The 19,448-nt window shown below is 40.6% G+C and overlaps 1 protein-coding gene across 1 annotated transcript in view; it reads left to right on the top strand.

The window, feature by feature from the left end:
- The first annotated feature begins 2,581 nt into the window (after positions 1-2,581).
- The window catches only part of TXNRD3 (thioredoxin reductase 3), a 32,433-nt gene continuing 15,566 nt past the window's right edge, over positions 2,582-19,448 (top strand). Inside the window, exons 1-8 of the mRNA XM_033926394.1 lie at positions 2,582-2,964; positions 8,519-8,579; positions 12,441-12,550; positions 15,213-15,320; positions 16,338-16,410; positions 16,729-16,848; positions 17,236-17,378; positions 18,791-18,906. Of these exons, the coding sequence (XP_033782285.1) occupies positions 2,848-2,964; positions 8,519-8,579; positions 12,441-12,550; positions 15,213-15,320; positions 16,338-16,410; positions 16,729-16,848; positions 17,236-17,378; positions 18,791-18,906 (848 nt within the window). The 5' untranslated portion in view covers positions 2,582-2,847. The remainder of the gene's footprint in view (positions 2,965-8,518; positions 8,580-12,440; positions 12,551-15,212; positions 15,321-16,337; positions 16,411-16,728; positions 16,849-17,235; positions 17,379-18,790; positions 18,907-19,448) is intronic.

Raw genomic sequence — 19,448 nt, 5'->3', positions numbered from 1 at the left:
CTCCAGAATGGTACACAGAAAGGATGTCCAGAAAAACCTAAAGTTGGTAAAACTGTACAAATTGAAGTTTTTCCCATGAATTTGATTGTGCTTGATCAGAAAATATATATTTAAAAAAATTTTTAAAGCACATTTTGGGGTTGCTCAAAGCCACTGATTATTAAATAAAGCTTTTAAAAACTTGCCATTATTTTGGTTTAATAGAGCAAATTTCTTGGCATTATAGCTATAACTTGTTTTCACACAGCAATGGTACATTGATAAAGACATTTTATCCAAAAATTCTAGCAGTATTTTATAACACCCCCCTCCCTTCTTTTTTTTTTTTTTTTTTTTTTTTTACAAAACTGTGAAAGCAGTTTTTAGCGCTTAGTGGGGGTAAATGAACATTCAATATCTGCACTTTATTGTGAAAAATAACAAATTTAATATACTTTGCTAATAGCTAACTAAACATGTAGACTTTGGTGCAGTCATCTTCCAATGGGATCCCAAACATTCAAAGTCTTTTTGAGATAGTCAAGATAAAGCATGTATTGTTCTTCAGCTCCTTGCAGCAAAGGCCTCATGCTGCACTGTAATGAAGCCAGTGGCAAAGTCAGTTATCAGTTTAACAACTTCCTCGGCTGTGTCCATGTGATTTAAGTGAGTTCTTGTTTCAGTTGTGACGACGTACACTTTTTCACTCTACCACAGCCCAGAGCACTAAATGCTCTATTGTTCATTGTCATAACCATAGTGGGTACTGTACGCGTCCTTGAATAGAAAAGATTTGCTTTTTGACCTAAAGTGTTAAGGAAGATTCATGCTTTATCTGGAGGAGAAAAGCATTCCAGAGCGAGGCCATCATAACTGAGAAAAGGGACTTTCTAGTGGTGCTGTAAAAAATTTCTCGAGTGGAAGGGACTACTAATAAGGCTTGAGGGTCAGTGGCTGGGCCCATTCATACTCTGATTCTTCCCTCTCTCCTTAAAGAATGACCTGGGGATGGTTTCACACAGATGGATGGAGACAGAGAGACAGGGACAATTTCTCTATAATATAAGGACAGAATTTGTTCCTGTTCCCATGAATATCTGCGGCAACCTCAGTCCTCCTACACCGAAATTCTTCAATGCAAGGCTTGGGAGTCAATGGCTGTGCACATTTATACTCCGATTCTTGTGTGAGCCAAGTATAGGATAATCAAGCCATTGTCTCATCACTGATGAGGTTAGCTCATAGGCATTGGTGGAATGAGGCATTATGACATCACACTACCTGCTCTGGAAACCATCCCGTGCCATTCTTTAGTGCCTATCTCAACCTCAGTCCTCCTACACAAGCATTTTTCAATGCAACCATCTTGTGTCATTGTCTACTGTCTACCTCAACCTCAGTCCTTATTCTTCAATGCAAGGCCTTGAGGGTCAGTTGCTGGAAATCATCCCGTGTCATTCTTTAGTGTCTATCTCAACCTCAGTCCTCCTGTACCAGCGTTCTTCAATGCAAGGCTTGAGGGTCAGTGGCTGTGTTCATTCATACTCTGATTCTTTCCTTTCTCCTTAAAGAATGACGTGGGGATGGTTTCTCGTGGGAACAGAAACGGTGATGAATTTTTTCACTGTGTCATTCTCTAGCCCCAGGTACATTAGATAGACTGTGAGCCCACCGGGACTGAGGAGGAAATGCCTAACGTACCTGTATATCAACCACTTTGAATGTGATCGTAAAACTACAAAAAGGCAGTATCCTACCCCTTTCCCTGACGTCATAATGCCTCATCCCACCAATAAGAGCCAACCTCATCAGTGATTTCACAATGGCTTCATTGTTCTATAGTGGCTCATTCTGATATTGTATTGGAGGAGAGTGTGGTGCAGTGGTTAGAGCTACAGGCTCAGCACCCTGAGGTTGTGACCCTGGGCAAGTCACTTAACCCCCCCCCCCTCCCACTGCCCCAGGTACATTAGATAGATTGTGAGCCCGCCAGGACAGACAGGGGAAAAAAATGTTCGAGTACCTGAACGTAAAGCGCTTTGAGTCTGGTTGTAAAACTAGAAAAAGGTGGTAGAGAAGTCCTTTTGCCTTAAATGCCTTGAGAAAGAGGCGCTGAAGTTTGGTGTCTGACGCCTCATCTTCTCCTGGCTGACGAAGTACCTGAGGAACGGCTCGGACGCACTTAGGGTCCCCCTGGGCAGCTGATAATCCCGGAAGCAGGTAACGGAGCCACTAGGTCAGCCTTGCGGCTACGTCAGGCCACCGCATCCGGCAGGAAATAGACAGGCGGCGGAAGTGGCGCGGGCGCGGGCGCGTGCAGGCCGAAAAAGCCGCTAGGAAGCGCGCGAGGCGGGGGAATGGAAGGGAGTAGGCGGGGCTCAAAAGGAGAGGAGCCAGGGCGCCCGGCAGCCCGCAGGGAAGGGAGTAGGCGGGGTTCAAAAGGGGAGGAGCCGGGCGCCCGGCAGCACGGCGCGCACGCAGGGAAGGGAGTAGGCGGGGCTCAAAAGGGGAGGAGCCGGGCGCCCGGCAGCACGGCGCGCACGCAGGGAAGGGAGTAGACGGGGCTGAAAAGGGGAGGAGCCAGGGCGCCCGGCAGCACGCATGAAGGGAGTAGGCGGGGCTCAAAAGGGGAGGAGCCGGGCGCCCGGCAGCACGGCGCGCGCGACGAGAAGAAAGCGGGAGGTGGGAAGAGGCGCTGACGAGAGCCCAGCGGCGAACCGCCCGGATCCCTCCGCCCGTACCCCCCCTCCCCGAGGTGAGGCGCCGACGACGAGTGCGTGCGAAGAAGCGGGGGCCGGGAGCCCAGGAAACTTGTTCTTTTTCGTCGCTTCCTCAGAGGCGGCGCTTCCGGTCGAGGCGGCGGCGGCCATGGCTCCCACCGGCAGCGGCACGGACCGGACGGCGACCACGGGCCGCATCCGGGCCCTGGTGGACGCCAACCGCGTGATGATCTTCAGCAAGAAGTCCTGCCCGTACTGTAAGAAGGTGCGTCGGGGGTGGGGCGGGGCGGGGTCGGCCGTTCGGTCCCGGTTCAAGCAGAGGAAAGATGGTCTCTAGCTGCCATTTCCTAAGATCTAGTGCATTTGGGCTCCGGGGGAGGAGCAGGACTTGGGTGTGATGGTGAGAAAAGGACTCATTTGGACTAGGGTGGCCGCACCTTCAAAAAGATAGAAAAAGGATGTTGTCGGTCCAGAGGACACTTAAATATGATAGAGATGTTTAAAGACCTAAGTAATGTAAATGCGCATGAGTCAAGTCTCTTGCATTTGAAAGGAATGAGAGGATATGAGGAAATACTTTTTACCCCTTAGAGGTGAAGAGAAAGATTCTGTCTGAGTTCCAGGAAGTGTGGCTCAGGCACATGAGAGTAGATACTATGGATGGTCCATATGATCTTTATCTCTCTGTTTCTAGCTTTGGTTGTTCAGCACTAAGAATCTTAGCAATTTCTCTTTTCAACCCATATTGCCTTGCAAAGGTGATCAAAAAATGTTAGTCCAATAAAAAGATATTGGGGAGGGGGGGGGTTCAGTTTTATTTCTATTTCAACCAGCTAATTGTTGCCAACAAAATAAGTTGCTCAGATAAAATGTAGCTGCAGGGAATAGGATAAGTGAACACTAAAAAGTTAACCATACAAACATTTGACCTTTTTCCGTTTAGAAGTTTTATTAACCCCCTCCTTTACTAATGCATAGCACAGATTTTAGGGCCTGCAGTGGCGGTAGGAGTTCTATGAGCGTTGGAGCAGTTACCGCTGCTGCCGGTTTTCAAACCCACTCTTTTGGGAGCTAACACTCCTTCCTTTGATTAGGGCACAATGAGTAGAGGATGACGGGAAATGAAAGATGATTCCCATACATGTATATTACACTTAAATGGGGTGAGATTGAGCAGACAGCTTTGTCTGAAGAGTGAGGAAGCTCTTGTTCTATTCAGTCTGTTTTTCTTAATTGACTAATAATTTTCATTTCTATTTAGTCATTCTTCACATTATTTGCATTTCTTCTTTTGCTACTTACAAGAAGAGCATGACTGGGATTCTCTTATGTCAAGTGCCTTTTGCACTTGGATACTGTGAGGTCCTCTGTAGCGACAGTCTTTTGTTTAAAATCTCCGTTTGGATTTCCTGAAGGGTGTATAGTTCTGGAAAGCTAATCGAGAAACATTTTAAGTTTCACAAAGGCATTTTTAAAATTGGGCTAATTTTCAATTGAACTTAGGGCTCCTTTTATCAAGGTGCGCTAGGGGGGTTAACGCGTCGGACATTTCATCACGCGCTAACCCCCGCGGCAAGCCAAAAAACTAACGCCTTGTCAATGGAGGTGTTAGCGACTACCGCGGCAGGCGGTTGAATGTGCAGTATTCCGCGTGTTAATCGCCTACCGCACCTTGATAAAAGGAGCCCTTAGTCTCAGCCTGTAAATTCCAAACCTTATAATAATAATAGTGACAGATTGAGTTTTTCTTTTGAGCAAACTCATGATTGCAAGTGCTAATTTCAGTCAGTATATCAAGCCATAAATAAACTTGAAACTTGAACCTGCACCACTACTCATTTATGACTTGTACTGGCCATTGTGAGAACAGGCTATTGGACTAGAACAGTGTCTCTCAAAATATTTTTCGCTCCAGCACACTAAACGGCGCAAAGGTTTTTCGCAGCATATTGTAATTATAAAATTGCAAAACCACAAAAAAATTAAAATTGAGAGTTATTAAAGTTGTTTAACAACGGTGAAACTAAAGTAGATGGAGTACACTTGCTAATCAATGCAATGGATGTGCTTGTTTTTGAATGCAAATTAACTCAAAATGCGGCTCGATAGTCAACAAACAAACACACATCTCATCATACACCATTTGCAGTCATTCTCTTTTTTTTTATTTAATTTCTGATGGAGCTGAAAATCCAAGTTTGCAAAGATAAGAAGATCCAAAAGATGATAAAGCCTTGATTTCTTTGTTGTTCAAGTTAGGATAACTACTGCATAAAAAATAAAATTACTTGCCATCATCACAGCAAAGAATGATGCTTGTCTGGGCGGTTGCATCCTTATGCATACAGATGCTCGCAACATTGACATACAAGTCAACTATTCTAGTGTATATTTATGAAGGGAATTTTTTAAAATAAAGTATAATTCTGGAATATCTCGTAGCACACCCAGAATCTCTTTGGGGCACACAATTTGAGAGACATTGGGCTGGAGCAGGGGTGTCAAAGTCCCTCCTCGAGGGCCGCAATCCAGTCGGGTTTTCAGGATTTCCCCAATGAATATGCATGCATGCAAATAGATCTCGCACATATTCATTGGGGAAATCCTGAAAACCTGACTAGATTGCGGCCCTCGAGGAGGGACTTTGACACCCCTGGGCTAGAGGGACCATTGTTCTGACCTAGTATGGTTATCCTTATGCCCACACAGGCAACAGTACCTGTTCTATAAAAGAGTGGTGTTTCATTGTGATGATTCATTAACCAAATGACCTTCAAGTCAACCTGTTGCTAACCAAATGGCTCGTACATTGAATAGATACTATGTACGAGCCATTTGGTCATTGTAAAGAAGCTGTTTAAATAGCTGCAAAGTCAGGTGCAGGACAGTTATTGGATAGTAAAGTGTTGCTTTTGGTACCAACCTTTTCCTTTTGTGCTTCAACTTATAGACTGACTCTTTTTTGTCCACTCCTTATAAGCACTCTGGTCAGGAGTTTACACATTTTTATTACAATGTAACTGACAAGAGTGAACCCAGAAGAACAATCTGTGCTGCTATTACTTCTCCAGCTTAGATGTTTTATTTTACAAACAACTTCTTTATACTTGACAAACTTGTTGGTTTATATACCAAAGTAAGAAAATAAAATGAATAACTTACATTTTATCGGTTTAAAAAGAGTTGTTGGGAGCACGTGTAAATTTTTTCTTCTTTTGGCTATAGCTATTTTTGTAGTCTGGTCATGTTAGGGGAATAGTCATTTATTTTCCTCTGGTTTTGAGAAAAGTGATAGAGGAGCCTTCTCCAGAGTATCCTGCCAAACTGGATCCTATTTGAACCTCCTTTCCAATTTTGTGCACAGTCATTGTGACATTTCTTTAATGTGATGATGGCACTGGAGGAAACCAAGTTTGTTTTCAAAAGTGTGACCTTGGTTGCCCAGTAGGTGGGGCTTAAAAATAGCACTGGCAATTCATCCATAGTTAGTGTGGATTTTTTTTGTTTGTTTGCAATACATTTGTTTTGAATTTTTGTGATGTAAAAAAAACCCCACACATTGATAAAACTCAGTGTTTATAGCTCAAAATATTTACTTTTTAACTTAGATTAAGTACCCTTTCAGTCTGAGCTTAAGATGAGTTTTCACTCTGATATATCCATTTCCCTGTCCCAGATGTCTTACAGTTTGAGGCCTATTAACTAAAGGCTTTCTCTTGTGTTTGTGGGAAAATGTTCACAAAATAACTTTAGGGACGTGTTTATGCCCCAGAATATGAGTGAGAAAACATTATTTGAGACCTGGCTTTCTGGGTTCTTAGCTGTCTGCAGTAACTAGACCATTCCCCAGTACATCCTGCTCATTTTTTCTTGCCTCTTAATGATGTACAATCCAATTTTGGTGTATTACAGGACCCAATAAATGCAATGACATTTATATTGTATTATTTGTTATATCTACCTTAAACCATCTGGAGGTTTGGGAGAAAGCCAAACATAACATATTTCATCTTCTACTTAACAGATTTGTCTTGAGTAGATTTTTGTCATTGAGAGAAAATTCACCTGGTTAAAAAGAGGCAGGACTGGGGGTATTATGGTACAGAATATCTTTGGCTATTCAGCACCAAAATTCATTTTGCTTATTTTTTTGAATAGGTAGATATCTATAAGCAAAATGAATCATGTAAGATGATCTTATTGAAATATTGGCATATCTCTTAACTAATTCAGTTGCTAATGCTCCCTTTCACAGGTCAGAGCAAGTACATGTAAATTTAAAAAAAGACTTTGATTCACTGTATTTTTATCTCTCATTTGAAGGTGACGGCAAGTCAGATCTTGAAAATTAGTCCAAACTTTTAGTTCAATAAAAACAGGATCACTTTTTGTAGACACATATGCATATTTCTGCTCGTCCACTTGAATGTGAAAAATAAAAGGTTAACACAAATATACTACTTTCATTTATACTATACAGGCAGTCCCCAGATTAAGAACAAGTTACCTTTTTAAAGTTATTCTTAAGTTGGATTTGTATGTAACTTAGAACTTGTCCCTACTAATGCACAAGCACACACTGTTCTTAATGTGGCCATTCATCATTCCTGAATCTGTTGCAGGAGAAGTGTAGGAGTCTAAGCCACTGAAAATGAAGCCGCAATCGCATTCTTAAGTATGAGTCGTACTTAAGTTGGATGTCTGTAACTCGGGGACCGCCTGTTATGGAACGTGCATTTCTTGGATACTAATGAATGATTTAATATATGTAGCAGGGCTGTGGAGTCAGTCTGTGTCATGGAATCAGAAGCAATTATAGGGTTACTGGACTTGGAGTCAGAAAAAATTGTACTGACTTCAACTAAATGTAAATGGTTATGCATTAATAAATCCAATTTCACAGACGCTAATTAGCAAGATTTTTTTAAATGGATTAGAAGTGGTATGTATTGAAATTGTCAATAGAAGAAGTCATCCCTGCTTATTCAGAGGTGTAGCTAAAACTGTTAAAGCAAAGCTACCCACTCAAGTCAGTGTTGAAAGATGGTGCAGAAAATAATCAAATTGGATTTAAGGACTTCTGTGAAAGAGGATCTGGCAGTTTGTAAATTTTGTATTTCGATTTTTGATTTAACCTCATTTCTATAGATACAATGTTTCTTTAATAAATTTTGTAAGGATAAACTTTTCTAGCTTTTCTAATTATTTAATTTAATGTAATATTTCAATTTACATTCATTTACACACACACACCCCTTTACAAAACCGTGACAGTAACAGCTCCAACGCTCAAAGGAATTCTATGAGCGTCTGAGCTGTTATGCCGCAGTTTTGTAAAAAGGGGAGGTGTATTTGGAAACTTGGCAATGCTTTAATTTTTTTTTAAAGGCATTTTTGACATTCCTCTTTTTTAATTTTGTAAGTTTTGTCTTGTTTAATGTTAATATTTATCACTTCTTTAATAAATAATATTAAAAAAAGCCACAATGGCATTGCTTTAGCCTTTAAATCCCAACTTTAGTGGGTTAAAGTCTACATAGTAGCCTGGTTTCAGTATAGAAAATCTTTAATTGGTCTAATTACACACACACAGGTTTTGTGTATTGACTCCACAGCCCTGCCCATGAGGACATATTTGTGGTATTCACCACTATCTGGCCGGACAGCCTCTGTAATACACTGGTCTCCACATCCAAATTAAAACCATCTTTTTCAAAATTTGCCATTTGCTTGGTAGCATCTATTTGTGCTGTGTTTTGTAACAATCATCTTTTGATTCTTACCTTCTGTTCTTATGTTTGTAACTTTATTTTTGATAGGTGAAAGACCTCTTTGATAGCCTAAACATAGAATTTTATGCATTGGAGCTTGACGAGTCTGGTAAGAGAATTTACTTTGTATGCAAAGTGGTTGCTCGTTGCTGTTGGTTCAATAGAGCCAAGTGGTATCTCAATGCAAACTGTCATTTGGTATGTACTTAATGGTGTACATACACATTAGCTCCCAGACGATGTCAGTTTATCATTCCTTGTAGCTTTATTTACCAGACCACCAAACTGTTCCTCAAGTACTGTATAGGTAGCTCCATGTGAACTCGATGAGGATCCAAAGCTGAAAATTTTCCTGGCACTTAAAATTCAGGAAAAAAATCATTAAGCTATTTTTTTTTTTTTTTAATTGGGGAGAGGACAGTGAAGCTAAGCAAATCGAGTGGGACAGGGGAAAAGAAAGCAAGGAAAACAGCTTCTAAATTTTGACTGATGCCCAGGTATTCTAAATATACTTCCACCTTTAGAAGACCTGACTGATCACTAGAAAGATTTCTGGTCTGTACTAAAATGTCAGATGATTTAATAAAGCAGGCTTAAATATTTTTTGTTCTTGATGATCTCTTGACTAAAGAGCATTTGGCTTTGTTTGCTTGGGTGCACCAACCATACATAATTAAATATAAATTGAGATTTTTGGACCAAAAAATGGCCCCAAAATGGGGTCTTGCTTTATATTTGAGTCCTCAACTGATGACCATCACTTTTGTCCATCTCACCTGACCCATTCATCAGCGGCACTGTTGTCCACCCAGCTCCCTCAATGCCTGGCATTTGTCCTCCACAACCCCCCTATGACCAACACAATCATCCTTCCCATGGACTGGCGCTACCATATTTCCCCCCACCCAGTTGGGTTTAGGCTTACCGTTCAGTGCTCAAAGAAGCTGACACTAGTATTCCTGACCCCTTGAGCTTCTGCACATGTTGAAGGCATGTCGGCTCCTGCCCTCTCTGAGAATCCTTGAGAGGGCGGTAGCCGGTAGCCATTGAAAATGCGCAGAAGTTCAGGGCCCCTCACCAGCCCAGCAAGGAATGTTGGTGTCATCTTTGAGCACCGGAACGGTAATAAGCCTAATGCTGGCTGGGCAGGGCGAAGATAAGAGCTCCCATCTTAAGTGACCGTTTAGCATGGTTACTTGTGCATAACTATACAGCTCTTTGTTTTTAATTCTAATATAAGTTTTATATTTTGTGATCCGATTTTATATCCCAGTAGTAGGGTACAGGTGGAATGTAAATGTTTGCAACAGAATATCTGTTCACCTAACGGCTAACAAGTTACAAAAGATGCTAATCATTAATCTCACTTAAAATGAGTTCTTTATCAATGATGTATTGCTCACATTGTCATTTCTGAATGGGTTTAAATATAAGAGACCCAATTTATCTTTTTTTAAATTCTAGATTCTATCAAACAAAAGATTTTTTTTTTCTTTTTAAAATATCATGGGAAATTATAAGACTGCTCTTTAACTAGAAAGTGTTTTGGTGGTGCTGCTGATGACTGAAATGAAGGAAATAAGAGAGCACTAGCATGAATACATATACACTGAGCTCTTAGCCACAAAACCTAAAGAAGATTATCAGAAGGACTGTTTAATCAAATCTGAAGTGCAGCATCTAAACCAGGGATCTCAAAGTCCCTCCTTGAGGGCCGCAATCCAGTCGGGTTTTCAGGATTTCCCCAATGAATATGCATTGAAAGCAGTGCATGCACATAGATCTCATGCATATTCATTGGGGAAATCCTGAAAACCCGACTGGATTGCGGCCCTCAGGGAGGGACTTTGAGACCCCTGATCTAAACCAGGGGTGCCCAACGCGTCGATCGCGATCGACAGGTCGTTCGCTCAGGCGACCCCAGTCGATCGCACAGCAGGTTCCCTTCTTCCCTTCTCTTTTTTTCCCCTCCTGACTGGCCCGCCTCTTAAAGAACGCTGGCCAATCAGAGTGCTGGAAGGGCGGGGTGAAGGCCAGTGGGGGACGGAGCTCAGCGCATCACAAGAAATAGAAGCGCCTGTAATGATTGAGGTAAGAGCGAGGCCTAATGCTGCCCGATATACAATTTTAAAAACCCCAAAATCGGCCTCCCAATCAGTGGCGTACTGAGGTGGGGCGGTCCGCCCCCGCCCCGGGTGCACGGCTTGGAGGGATGCACAGCCGTCCGGGTCCTCCTGCCCTTCCTTTCCACCGGTCTGCACATGGGGCTCGCACCTGCCGCCCAAATGGTGCTGTTGGTTATCGCGAGACTCGCAGGAGTTGACGGCACCATTCGAGCGTCGGTGCGGGACCAGGCAGGCGCAAGCCCCGAGCGTGGACCGGGGGAAAAGAAAGGCAGGATGACCCGGACCTAGCCGGCTGTGCACCCCTCCAAGCCGTGCACCCAGGCGGATCGTCCCCCTTCTAAATCCATTGTACTTGTCTTTTATTCAGTTCCACTAATGAGCATTGTGACAGGCAGTTCTTGGAAGTATTTCTTTGTTTTTCTGTGCCTAAGTATTCTATTAATTTAACTTCCTTATTCCTGTGGGGATCTCCAAAGGGGACGAATGGGAGACGGCCGGTGGCAGGTGGTACTTTAGCAATTCTTACAGGTTGCCATAGGCCTCAGGAGCTGTCTTCCCTCTGCCGTGGTCCTGCCTCTCCTGTAAGTCAGAGACAGGCTTGGGGCAGAGGGAAGACAGCTCCTGAGGCCTATGGCAACCTACAAGGATCGCTAAAGTACCAGCGATCCTCTCTGCAGACTGCTCCCTGCTGGAATTAGGTAAATGGATGTGGGGAGGGTAGGCCTTCGGGGGGGGGAGTTCAGTCCTTCAAGGGGTAGTGCAGGCCTTCAGGGGGGGAGTCAACCTTTGAGGGGGAATGTGCAGACCTTCAGGGGGGGTCAGGCCTTCGGGGGAGGGGGGCTGTATAATAAAAAAATATTTGAATATAAATACAAAGTACACTCGGTGTGTATAAATATATATATGCTTAGCATTTTTATTGTTGGAAGATCATTTTGACTTGGTCATTTTAAAAGTAGCTCGCAAGCCCAAAAAGTGTGGGCACCCCTGATCTAAACTGTTATAAAGAGTGGGGGGTCATTGCAGTTGCTGTCCTGGAACATTGTCACCTCTGAAGTTTGAAAAGTGAAACAAAAAAACCCTCCTTCAGACTTAAAATATGTGTTCAATTGTTGCTCTTTATGGACACTGCATTGATCTGTTTGTGTGAATTTGCACATTGTTTGAATTGACCATTTTATTTGCTGCTTAAATTCTGGATCAGTAGTGGAGTTTTTTTTGGAACCTGTGACACTATGGAATCCATAGCAACACTAATTGGTGAGGTCTTTTTTTTTCTCATTTAATTACTGGCGTTTGAAAAAAATTGGAAATTGTTAAATGATTGAATTTTTCACATTAAAATGAAAAATCGGGAGGCTACAATGTTGGGTTTTTTAATGTATGTTTTTGGGGCATTTTTCCCTGCTCCTAAATATTTCTGTGGCCCCAACTTTTTCTCAGCATAATTGCAACCCTGCTGATCATACAAAGCTGACATTTATTCTGATTTTTAACAAATTTTGATATTGTATGGGTTGTATAGAGGATAGTGAGTTGTGCATGCAGAAGGAAATTAGAAACTCAAGGATGCACTTAGAATAAAGATAATAATTATCCCTAGTATGGAACCCTAGTGAAACATAAGGATTAAAGGTCTATTAAACGTAATATCCTGTTTTCAGCAAAGGCCAATTTTACAAAGAGTTCTTATCCTGCTGACCTCCAGGAATTTGTTTAATAATCCAGCTGTTCTGCTTTTACTGTATCATCTGGCTTTGTGTGTTGTAACTTCTTGGTGTGTCCTAGATTTTGCAAGCTGCATGTGTAATAGTGGATGTGTTGTCTTTTTGGTTTTTTTAAAGAGGCTGGAACCCTTTTTCAAGATGTGCTGTTTGAGATGACAGGACAGAGGACTGTCCCTAATGTCTTTGTGAACAAAACCCATGTGGGTGGAAGTGATAAAACTGCACAGGTGAACACTCTTTCTTTCTTACATGCACTGTTTTGAAGCATTGAAAAGTTCTCCTTAATGTCCTGTCTCTTTCATCCAAACCTCTCCTTACCCTCTTATCTTTTTTTCTCTTCTCCTTTTGCTTTTAAATTTGGTGAATTTGTACATCATTTTTAAAATCTTTTTTGAGGAAAGGTGCATAAGCAAGTTTTAGATAAATCAAATTATCTGTGGGCTTGATGGGCCATAAATCTATGAACAGGAGTATTCTAGATCAAAGGTTCTCGGCAAAAGAAGACCAGGAGAAAAACTGCACAATCCAAACCCAACACATTAGAGAAAATGTTGGTATGCAATTTTATTCACCTATTCCACGCATCTACCACCCTTTTTGTAAAAAAGTATTTCTTTAGATTACTCCTGAGCCTGTCACCTCTTAACTTCATCCTAAGCCCTCTCATTTTGGAGCTGCCTTTCAAATGAAAGAGACTTGCCTCATGCATATTTAGAAGAGATTTTACTGAGTCAAAAAAGTATTTAGTGCAGGGTTTAATAACAAATATTCAAACATGTACTTGAGCATAACAACTTCAAGCTTAATAGATTTCATCAAGTGAAGAGCATTTTAAATCACAACAAATCATTTCCAGCATTCAGAGTAGAGAATGACATGAGGACACATTTTTCCCCATCCCTGCAGGAACTCCTTTTCCTGTCCCTGCCCCATTCCTGCAAGCTCCTTCCTCATCTGCACAAGCCTCAAACACTTTAAAATCATAAGTGTTCGAGGCTTGTGCGGTTAAGGCAGAATTTACAGGAATGGGACGCGGAAATTGTGTTCCTCTATATTGGGCTGTATGAAAACATTCATAACATCACCTCACAGCAACCTATTTCTTCATTGGGTCTCTTGCAAAACAACTTTTCTACAATTCAAATTAAATTAAAGAAAAACTTAACTTTCATTGCAGCCACTTCACCGGAGCTCTGCCGACACGGCCAGAGTTTTGCTTCCTGCGTCAGGGTAGAGGTCCACTAAAAATAACAATCAAAATAAACAAAAAATCTTTTCCACAAAAACAACTTTCTCAACAATTTCATCTAGAAAATACATATATGTATGTACACACATAGCATTCTTCATTCATCAAAAAATGGAATAAATTATTTTGAAAAGATATGTCAAAAGATTGCTGATTAATTTTGTGAATGTAGTCTTACCTTATTTTCCATTTAGAGTACTCCCTCTTCTTTCTACTTGGTGGCAACAGTTCTGAATTTGGTTTTTTTTTCACAGTTTAGGCACTTCAGACAGTGGATACTTCAGTCTAATGACCAACATTTGCTAACTGTTCCATCACTTAAAACTATTAATACACAAAGACAATACATCTTTTCAGTTGTGGCCCCTCAATTGCGGAATTCCTTGCCAGTCTACTTAAGGGAAGAAATAAATATTGACAGATTTAAGAGTCAGTTAAAATGCTTTTTTTTTTTAAATGCATTTGACTGCTAGACTTTGTAAAACAACAAAACAAAACCAAAAATCCCTCCTTTGGTAATTTTCCTTGACTCTCATTTGCTTCCAATTATTGTATTTCTAACCCACTTACCCTACTGTTCCCGTCTGTTTTGAAAGTCATGTATTTGCTATAAGAACTTTTTGTTCTCCGTATATTGTTATAAAATGTTTTTAAAATTGTACATTGCCCTGAATATATGATTGGGCGATCAATCACATTTTAAATAAACTTGAAACTTGGATTATCATTAGCAAGTAGTTTTAACTTCTGTCATAAAGTTGTCTCGGGTCTTCCCTCTCACATAGCTCAAGTATGTTTGATTTTTTTGGGCAGGGGGGAGAGAGGGTTCTTTTTTTTTTTTTGAACTTGTGATGCATTTTTCTTTATCCCTATTACTCGGTTTTAGTCTAGATACAAAGTATGGAAAATATGTCTATCAGAAGCATATTAATCCTAGCTCTAATAAATCGCACACATTCATAAGATGAGATGTAGTGCGTTTCAAGAGAGGGTATTAAATCGAGGTAATAAAGAGAATTCAGGAAGCCTGGAATAACGAGAAGATGCATCACTGAAGAAGTGAGAGGCAAGCTGGAAATCAACTTTAGCTTATGGCATTATAGCAAGAATGAAATTCCTAGCTGCCTTTGTGATCTGTGGAGATAGATATAGAAACAGAAGAAATTTCTATAGAATGCCTAGGAAATTCCTCATTGAAACACATGCAATGGTAAAATGTCGTATGCATGTGTACTGTACTGTAAATAAAACAAGTAGTTTCCAATCACATTCAAAGCCGTTTACAGACAGGTACTCAAGCATTTTCCCTATCTGTCTGGTGGGCTCGCAACCTGAGCTCTAACCACTGCAGTACATACTGTAAATGCATAAGGGTGTTTGAATTGTCAGGCAAGAGAACTTGTTTCTAAATGATAGATTATTGCCTGAATTTGCTTTGAAGAGAATGAATATGAATATCAAGTCTGATCTTCAGTGGGAGGTTTTGCTGATTAAAACTATTGCTTTGATATGCAAATGATATAAAGCAGTTACTGAGTGATCCTGATGATGATTTAAAAAAATCAAACTTCCTTCGTGAGAGTTTTTACATTTAACAGTTGTATTTAAGAGTGACTTTTATTTAATGAAATTGGTTCTAGGCCCACAAGACTGGTTTGTTGCAGAAGCTCTTGGGTGACAGCATAAAGAAATATGACTATGATCTTATCATCGTGGGTGGTGGCTCTGGTGGTCTTGCATGTTCAAAGGTATGAAGATTGATTTATATGTGTTAGCTATTTAAGGTGTTATTTGAAAATATGAGAATTAACCTCAGTGCATGATGGAGAACGTTTTCACATGACTAAATCAAATACAGAAACTGAGATGCTTCTATGTATTTAAATCATTTTGTTTACCTAGATGGTTAGGTGAGCTCTTGGTGACTCTTAATTCTTTTGTTGGATTGGAAAGAATAGTACAAATATGGTTGTGAGTGTCTGGAAGCAAAATAACTTTCCAAAGTATGACCAAATGGGACAAAACTTGGTATGTGAAGAAAAACTGGTAATGAAACAAGAAGTCAAAAATGGGCCAGACCAGAGGTTCCAGAGGAATAAGCCCCATAAAAATATGGTCCATTGCACACACAGGAGTTCAGCTCTGTAGCATACAGCAAAGCATAGCAGTTAGGAAGATGCTTCTTCTAAAACATTCTGTTCTCTACAAAATGCTTACCCTTCCCCATATAATTCCCTGACTATTAAATACTGCATTTTAAGATATTCAGAAGTACTGTATAATCAAATCTGAAGTGCAGCATGAAACATTGGCAAACTAGAAACATGCATTGGGCCCAAAATTTAAGGGAGCTCTGATGTGCTCAGGACTAAAGAGATTACAAGTGACAACTGTCTAGAAGGATGGCTAATGTCTGGATGTTTTTCTGCATTTCTCCAGTGATCCTTGTTTTCAGCCAACCCTGTCTGTTTTCAGGGTAACCTTTTGGATAGCACCATCATGAGCATTGCTGTGTAATGGCTATACAGATGCTTTTATTTTGCATCACTGACATATAGTAAAATTGGTAATTAGTGATGGTAATAGGATACTGAAAACATTTTGTTTGTGATAACTGATAATTGATAAACTGTTCTAACTCTTGAAAGTATAAAGTTAAACAAAATAGATTGAGGTGCTGTAGCATAAGTGATATAGTTAAATGAAAATGTTCCTGATAGATTGTATTGGAATGTAATGAAATGGTTTTTTTTTTAATTTATCAGGAGGCAGCTTCATTTGGAAAGAAAGTGATGGTGTTAGACTATGTTGTACCAACCCCTTTGGGTGCCTCATGGGGTAAGATTCATAACATTTTAAAGTGGCAATACTTGTATTTGGGGCTTTAAACTCTTTTGTCATTGTCAATACAAGTTATTCTGATGAGCAGTAGAAGTGGCTTTCTCATGCTGTCTTTGTACTGGGAAATAAACTGTAGGAGTTCTACATGTGGTAGAATGGAAAAAAAAAACCCAAAAAGCTGGAATTCAAGGAATTAACTGCCAAATCCTGGAAAATCTATTCCTTGGAACTTTTTTGAGATTTATTATGGACCGCACAGATTTTGGAATGTTTCCTCGGGCCAGTTAATCAGTCTGTTTGTTTTTTCCATTTTAGGGCTTGGTGGTACCTGTGTAAATGTAGGTTGCATTCCAAAGAAGCTGATGCATCAAGCCGCACTTCTAGGCCAAGCACTGAAAGACTCAACAAAGTTTGGATGGGAATATCATGAACAAGGTGAATTTTGGGTGACTTTATTTGTTGTAGCTTTCATAGGAAGTCTGTTAGAAGGGATCAGACTGTGCTCATTGGAAGGTACAAATTAACACAGCTCTATGTTTGTAATGTCATTTTTAGTTGTTTAATGCTCAATATAAAGTTTGAGTGGGGACGTAACAGCTTATGACTTTAAGACCATGTGGTGGTTTTACAAAGTCATATAGTAAAGTGCTACCTGCCACCTTTTGTAGTTGTTCATGTGAAGGCAGTGTAAAGCATGTCCCAAGGCAAAATATGGTGCAGAATGAGACATTCAATCTTTTTGGAGTAAGTAATTTGTTTTATATGCCTTTATCCAGGTGTAGAGGATTAAATATGACCTTTCTGCTATTTTCTCAAATCTAGTTCAGCACAACTGGATCATCATGAGAGATAAAATTCAGGATTACATAAACTCTCTGAATTGGGGTTACAGAGTAGCCCTGCGAGATAAAAAAATTAAATATGAGAATTCTTATGGAGAGTTTGTTGACCCACACAAAATAAAGGTATGTAATAACTTTAGCAGTGTTTTACATGGAGTCCTTTCTTTTCCAGTTTGTCTTTTCTAGTTCCTGAAACAAAGTTACAGAGTTAATGTAGTTCGTGAGAACACAATCAATTTGCCTGTCTTTGGAGCCAGTGCAGTAAGTGTGCTGGTTTTATGCACAGGACAGCCCTGTGTGTGCATTCAGTTTTATATGCACCCTATGTAGGAATAAGCTAGCTGCGTAAGTAGCATATCGTACATCTCGATCCACGCTATCAGAGTTATTCTGTGACATAAACTTAGGAATCTGTACGTTAGGGGATCAGTCTATGCTCGCAACCACATCTTTCGACTCCTTCCTCACCAGTGGAGTCTGTTTCAACATGGCAAAAGGCTGTATCTTTCTTCCCAAGCCACGCAAACAGAAACTCAGAAGTAAATTTCAGAGCTCTTTGCAGAAACCTTTCAGCATGGCATTACCTCCATGTGTTGGGCTCAATGGCGGCCACCGTAGAAGTGCCTCCTCCAGGATTCCCTATTCTCTTGCTGGTCTTATTCTTTCCAGCTGCAGCTCCCCTAGACAGGGGAAGTGAGGACCAGCATGCTCTCTGAATCTCCTAATGACTAATGCCAGCCTGTTTGGGTGGGAGACACATTACATTGGTCATTTGGTACAAGATCAATTAACTATCCTGCAGAGCAATTCATCTAGCATTGAGGGTGTTGGAGAAGTACCTGGAAGGAAAGCCAATCGGAGTGTTCTCCAACAGTTCCACTGTGTTTCGATGAAGAAAAGTACCACTGCGATAGTGAAGGATGGCTCTTCACTAGTTTAGCGTTTTTTGTTTTTTTTTTCTTCTTTTTTTAGAAGGATTAGTTAGTCTGGTTCGGCTGCCTGTCCTTCTGTCTTCCTTTTTTTTTTTTAAAGAAATTTGAAGTTGCAATTTATCAGAAGCATCAGAAGAACAAATTACCAATGCGAGTGGAAGGGCTCTGGGGGCAGTGTATCCTGCACATGCTCAGTAAGCTTAAAACCTTGCTGAACCTAGGGGAGAGCACTGACACGCAGGCTCAGTTGAAGGACTTCACCTTTAAGTGTTGCTTGTCGCTTGAGAAAAGAGTATTTCATAAAGATCTTAACTGGATTCTAGGATCTGCTTTATAGACTGACATAGAATTCTGTTTCGTATATACTCCAGTATTAAAAGTTTTCAGTGGATGCAGAATTTACCAATATGCAAACAGCTTAAGCTAACAGGGGAAAATGTTACAGATAGACAGCAATCAAAGGTTCTAAGTGCAGTGCAAGGCAAATGATTTAAAGCAATTTTAAATGCATGTTAGTGGGCTCAGCCCTCCGTTATGTAAAATGAATCATACCAACAATTGTGATTGCATATGTGTAACTTGTTTCTTTTTTCTGGATACCAGACAACCAGCAGAAGAGGAAAAGTGATCTTTTACACAGCTGAGAACTTTGTCCTAGCAACAGGTGAAAGGCCCCGCTATCTGGGCATCCCAGGAGATAAAGAATACTGTATTACAAGGTGAGATCAGAACTCCTATGGATGAATTTTTATTGGAGTCATTCCATAGTAACTAGTCTGACACAGCAGAGATTGTTGGAACTAATAAAGGCAGTCACTGAGCAAGGGCAACAAATACTGGCACAGAATGGAAACCAGAGTAAGCCTGGAAAAGTTCTGTACTTTCTCAGCTAAGCTAAAGCTACTTATTTATTTTCAGTGAGGGGGTGGGGAACCTCTTAAAATCAATTTTAAATCTATAGGTATATTTGTAGATACAGGGGTCGATATTCATAGCAATTTAACTGCTCAGAAAGAGCTCTTGATCAGTAGCATGGAATGTTGCTACTCCTGGGTTTTGTGGCTACTGGGCTTGATGGTTCTTTGGTTATTCTTATGTTCTCATTTGGAGCCAACTGGTCATTCTCAGTAGCACTTAACTGGTACCCCATAATTAGCAACCCCTCAAATGTATGACCTGTAAATTCTCATTTCGGTTTAGTTGTAATATGGGGAAATATGTATGATGGCAAGTTGTTGAAGGAAGCAGAGGTGCTTTATGT

Source organism: Geotrypetes seraphini, chromosome 17, assembly GCF_902459505.1.
Source record: "Geotrypetes seraphini chromosome 17, aGeoSer1.1, whole genome shotgun sequence".
NCBI lineage: Eukaryota > Metazoa > Chordata > Amphibia > Gymnophiona > Dermophiidae > Geotrypetes > Geotrypetes seraphini.
This window is presented reverse-complemented; position numbering and strand designations above follow the sequence as displayed.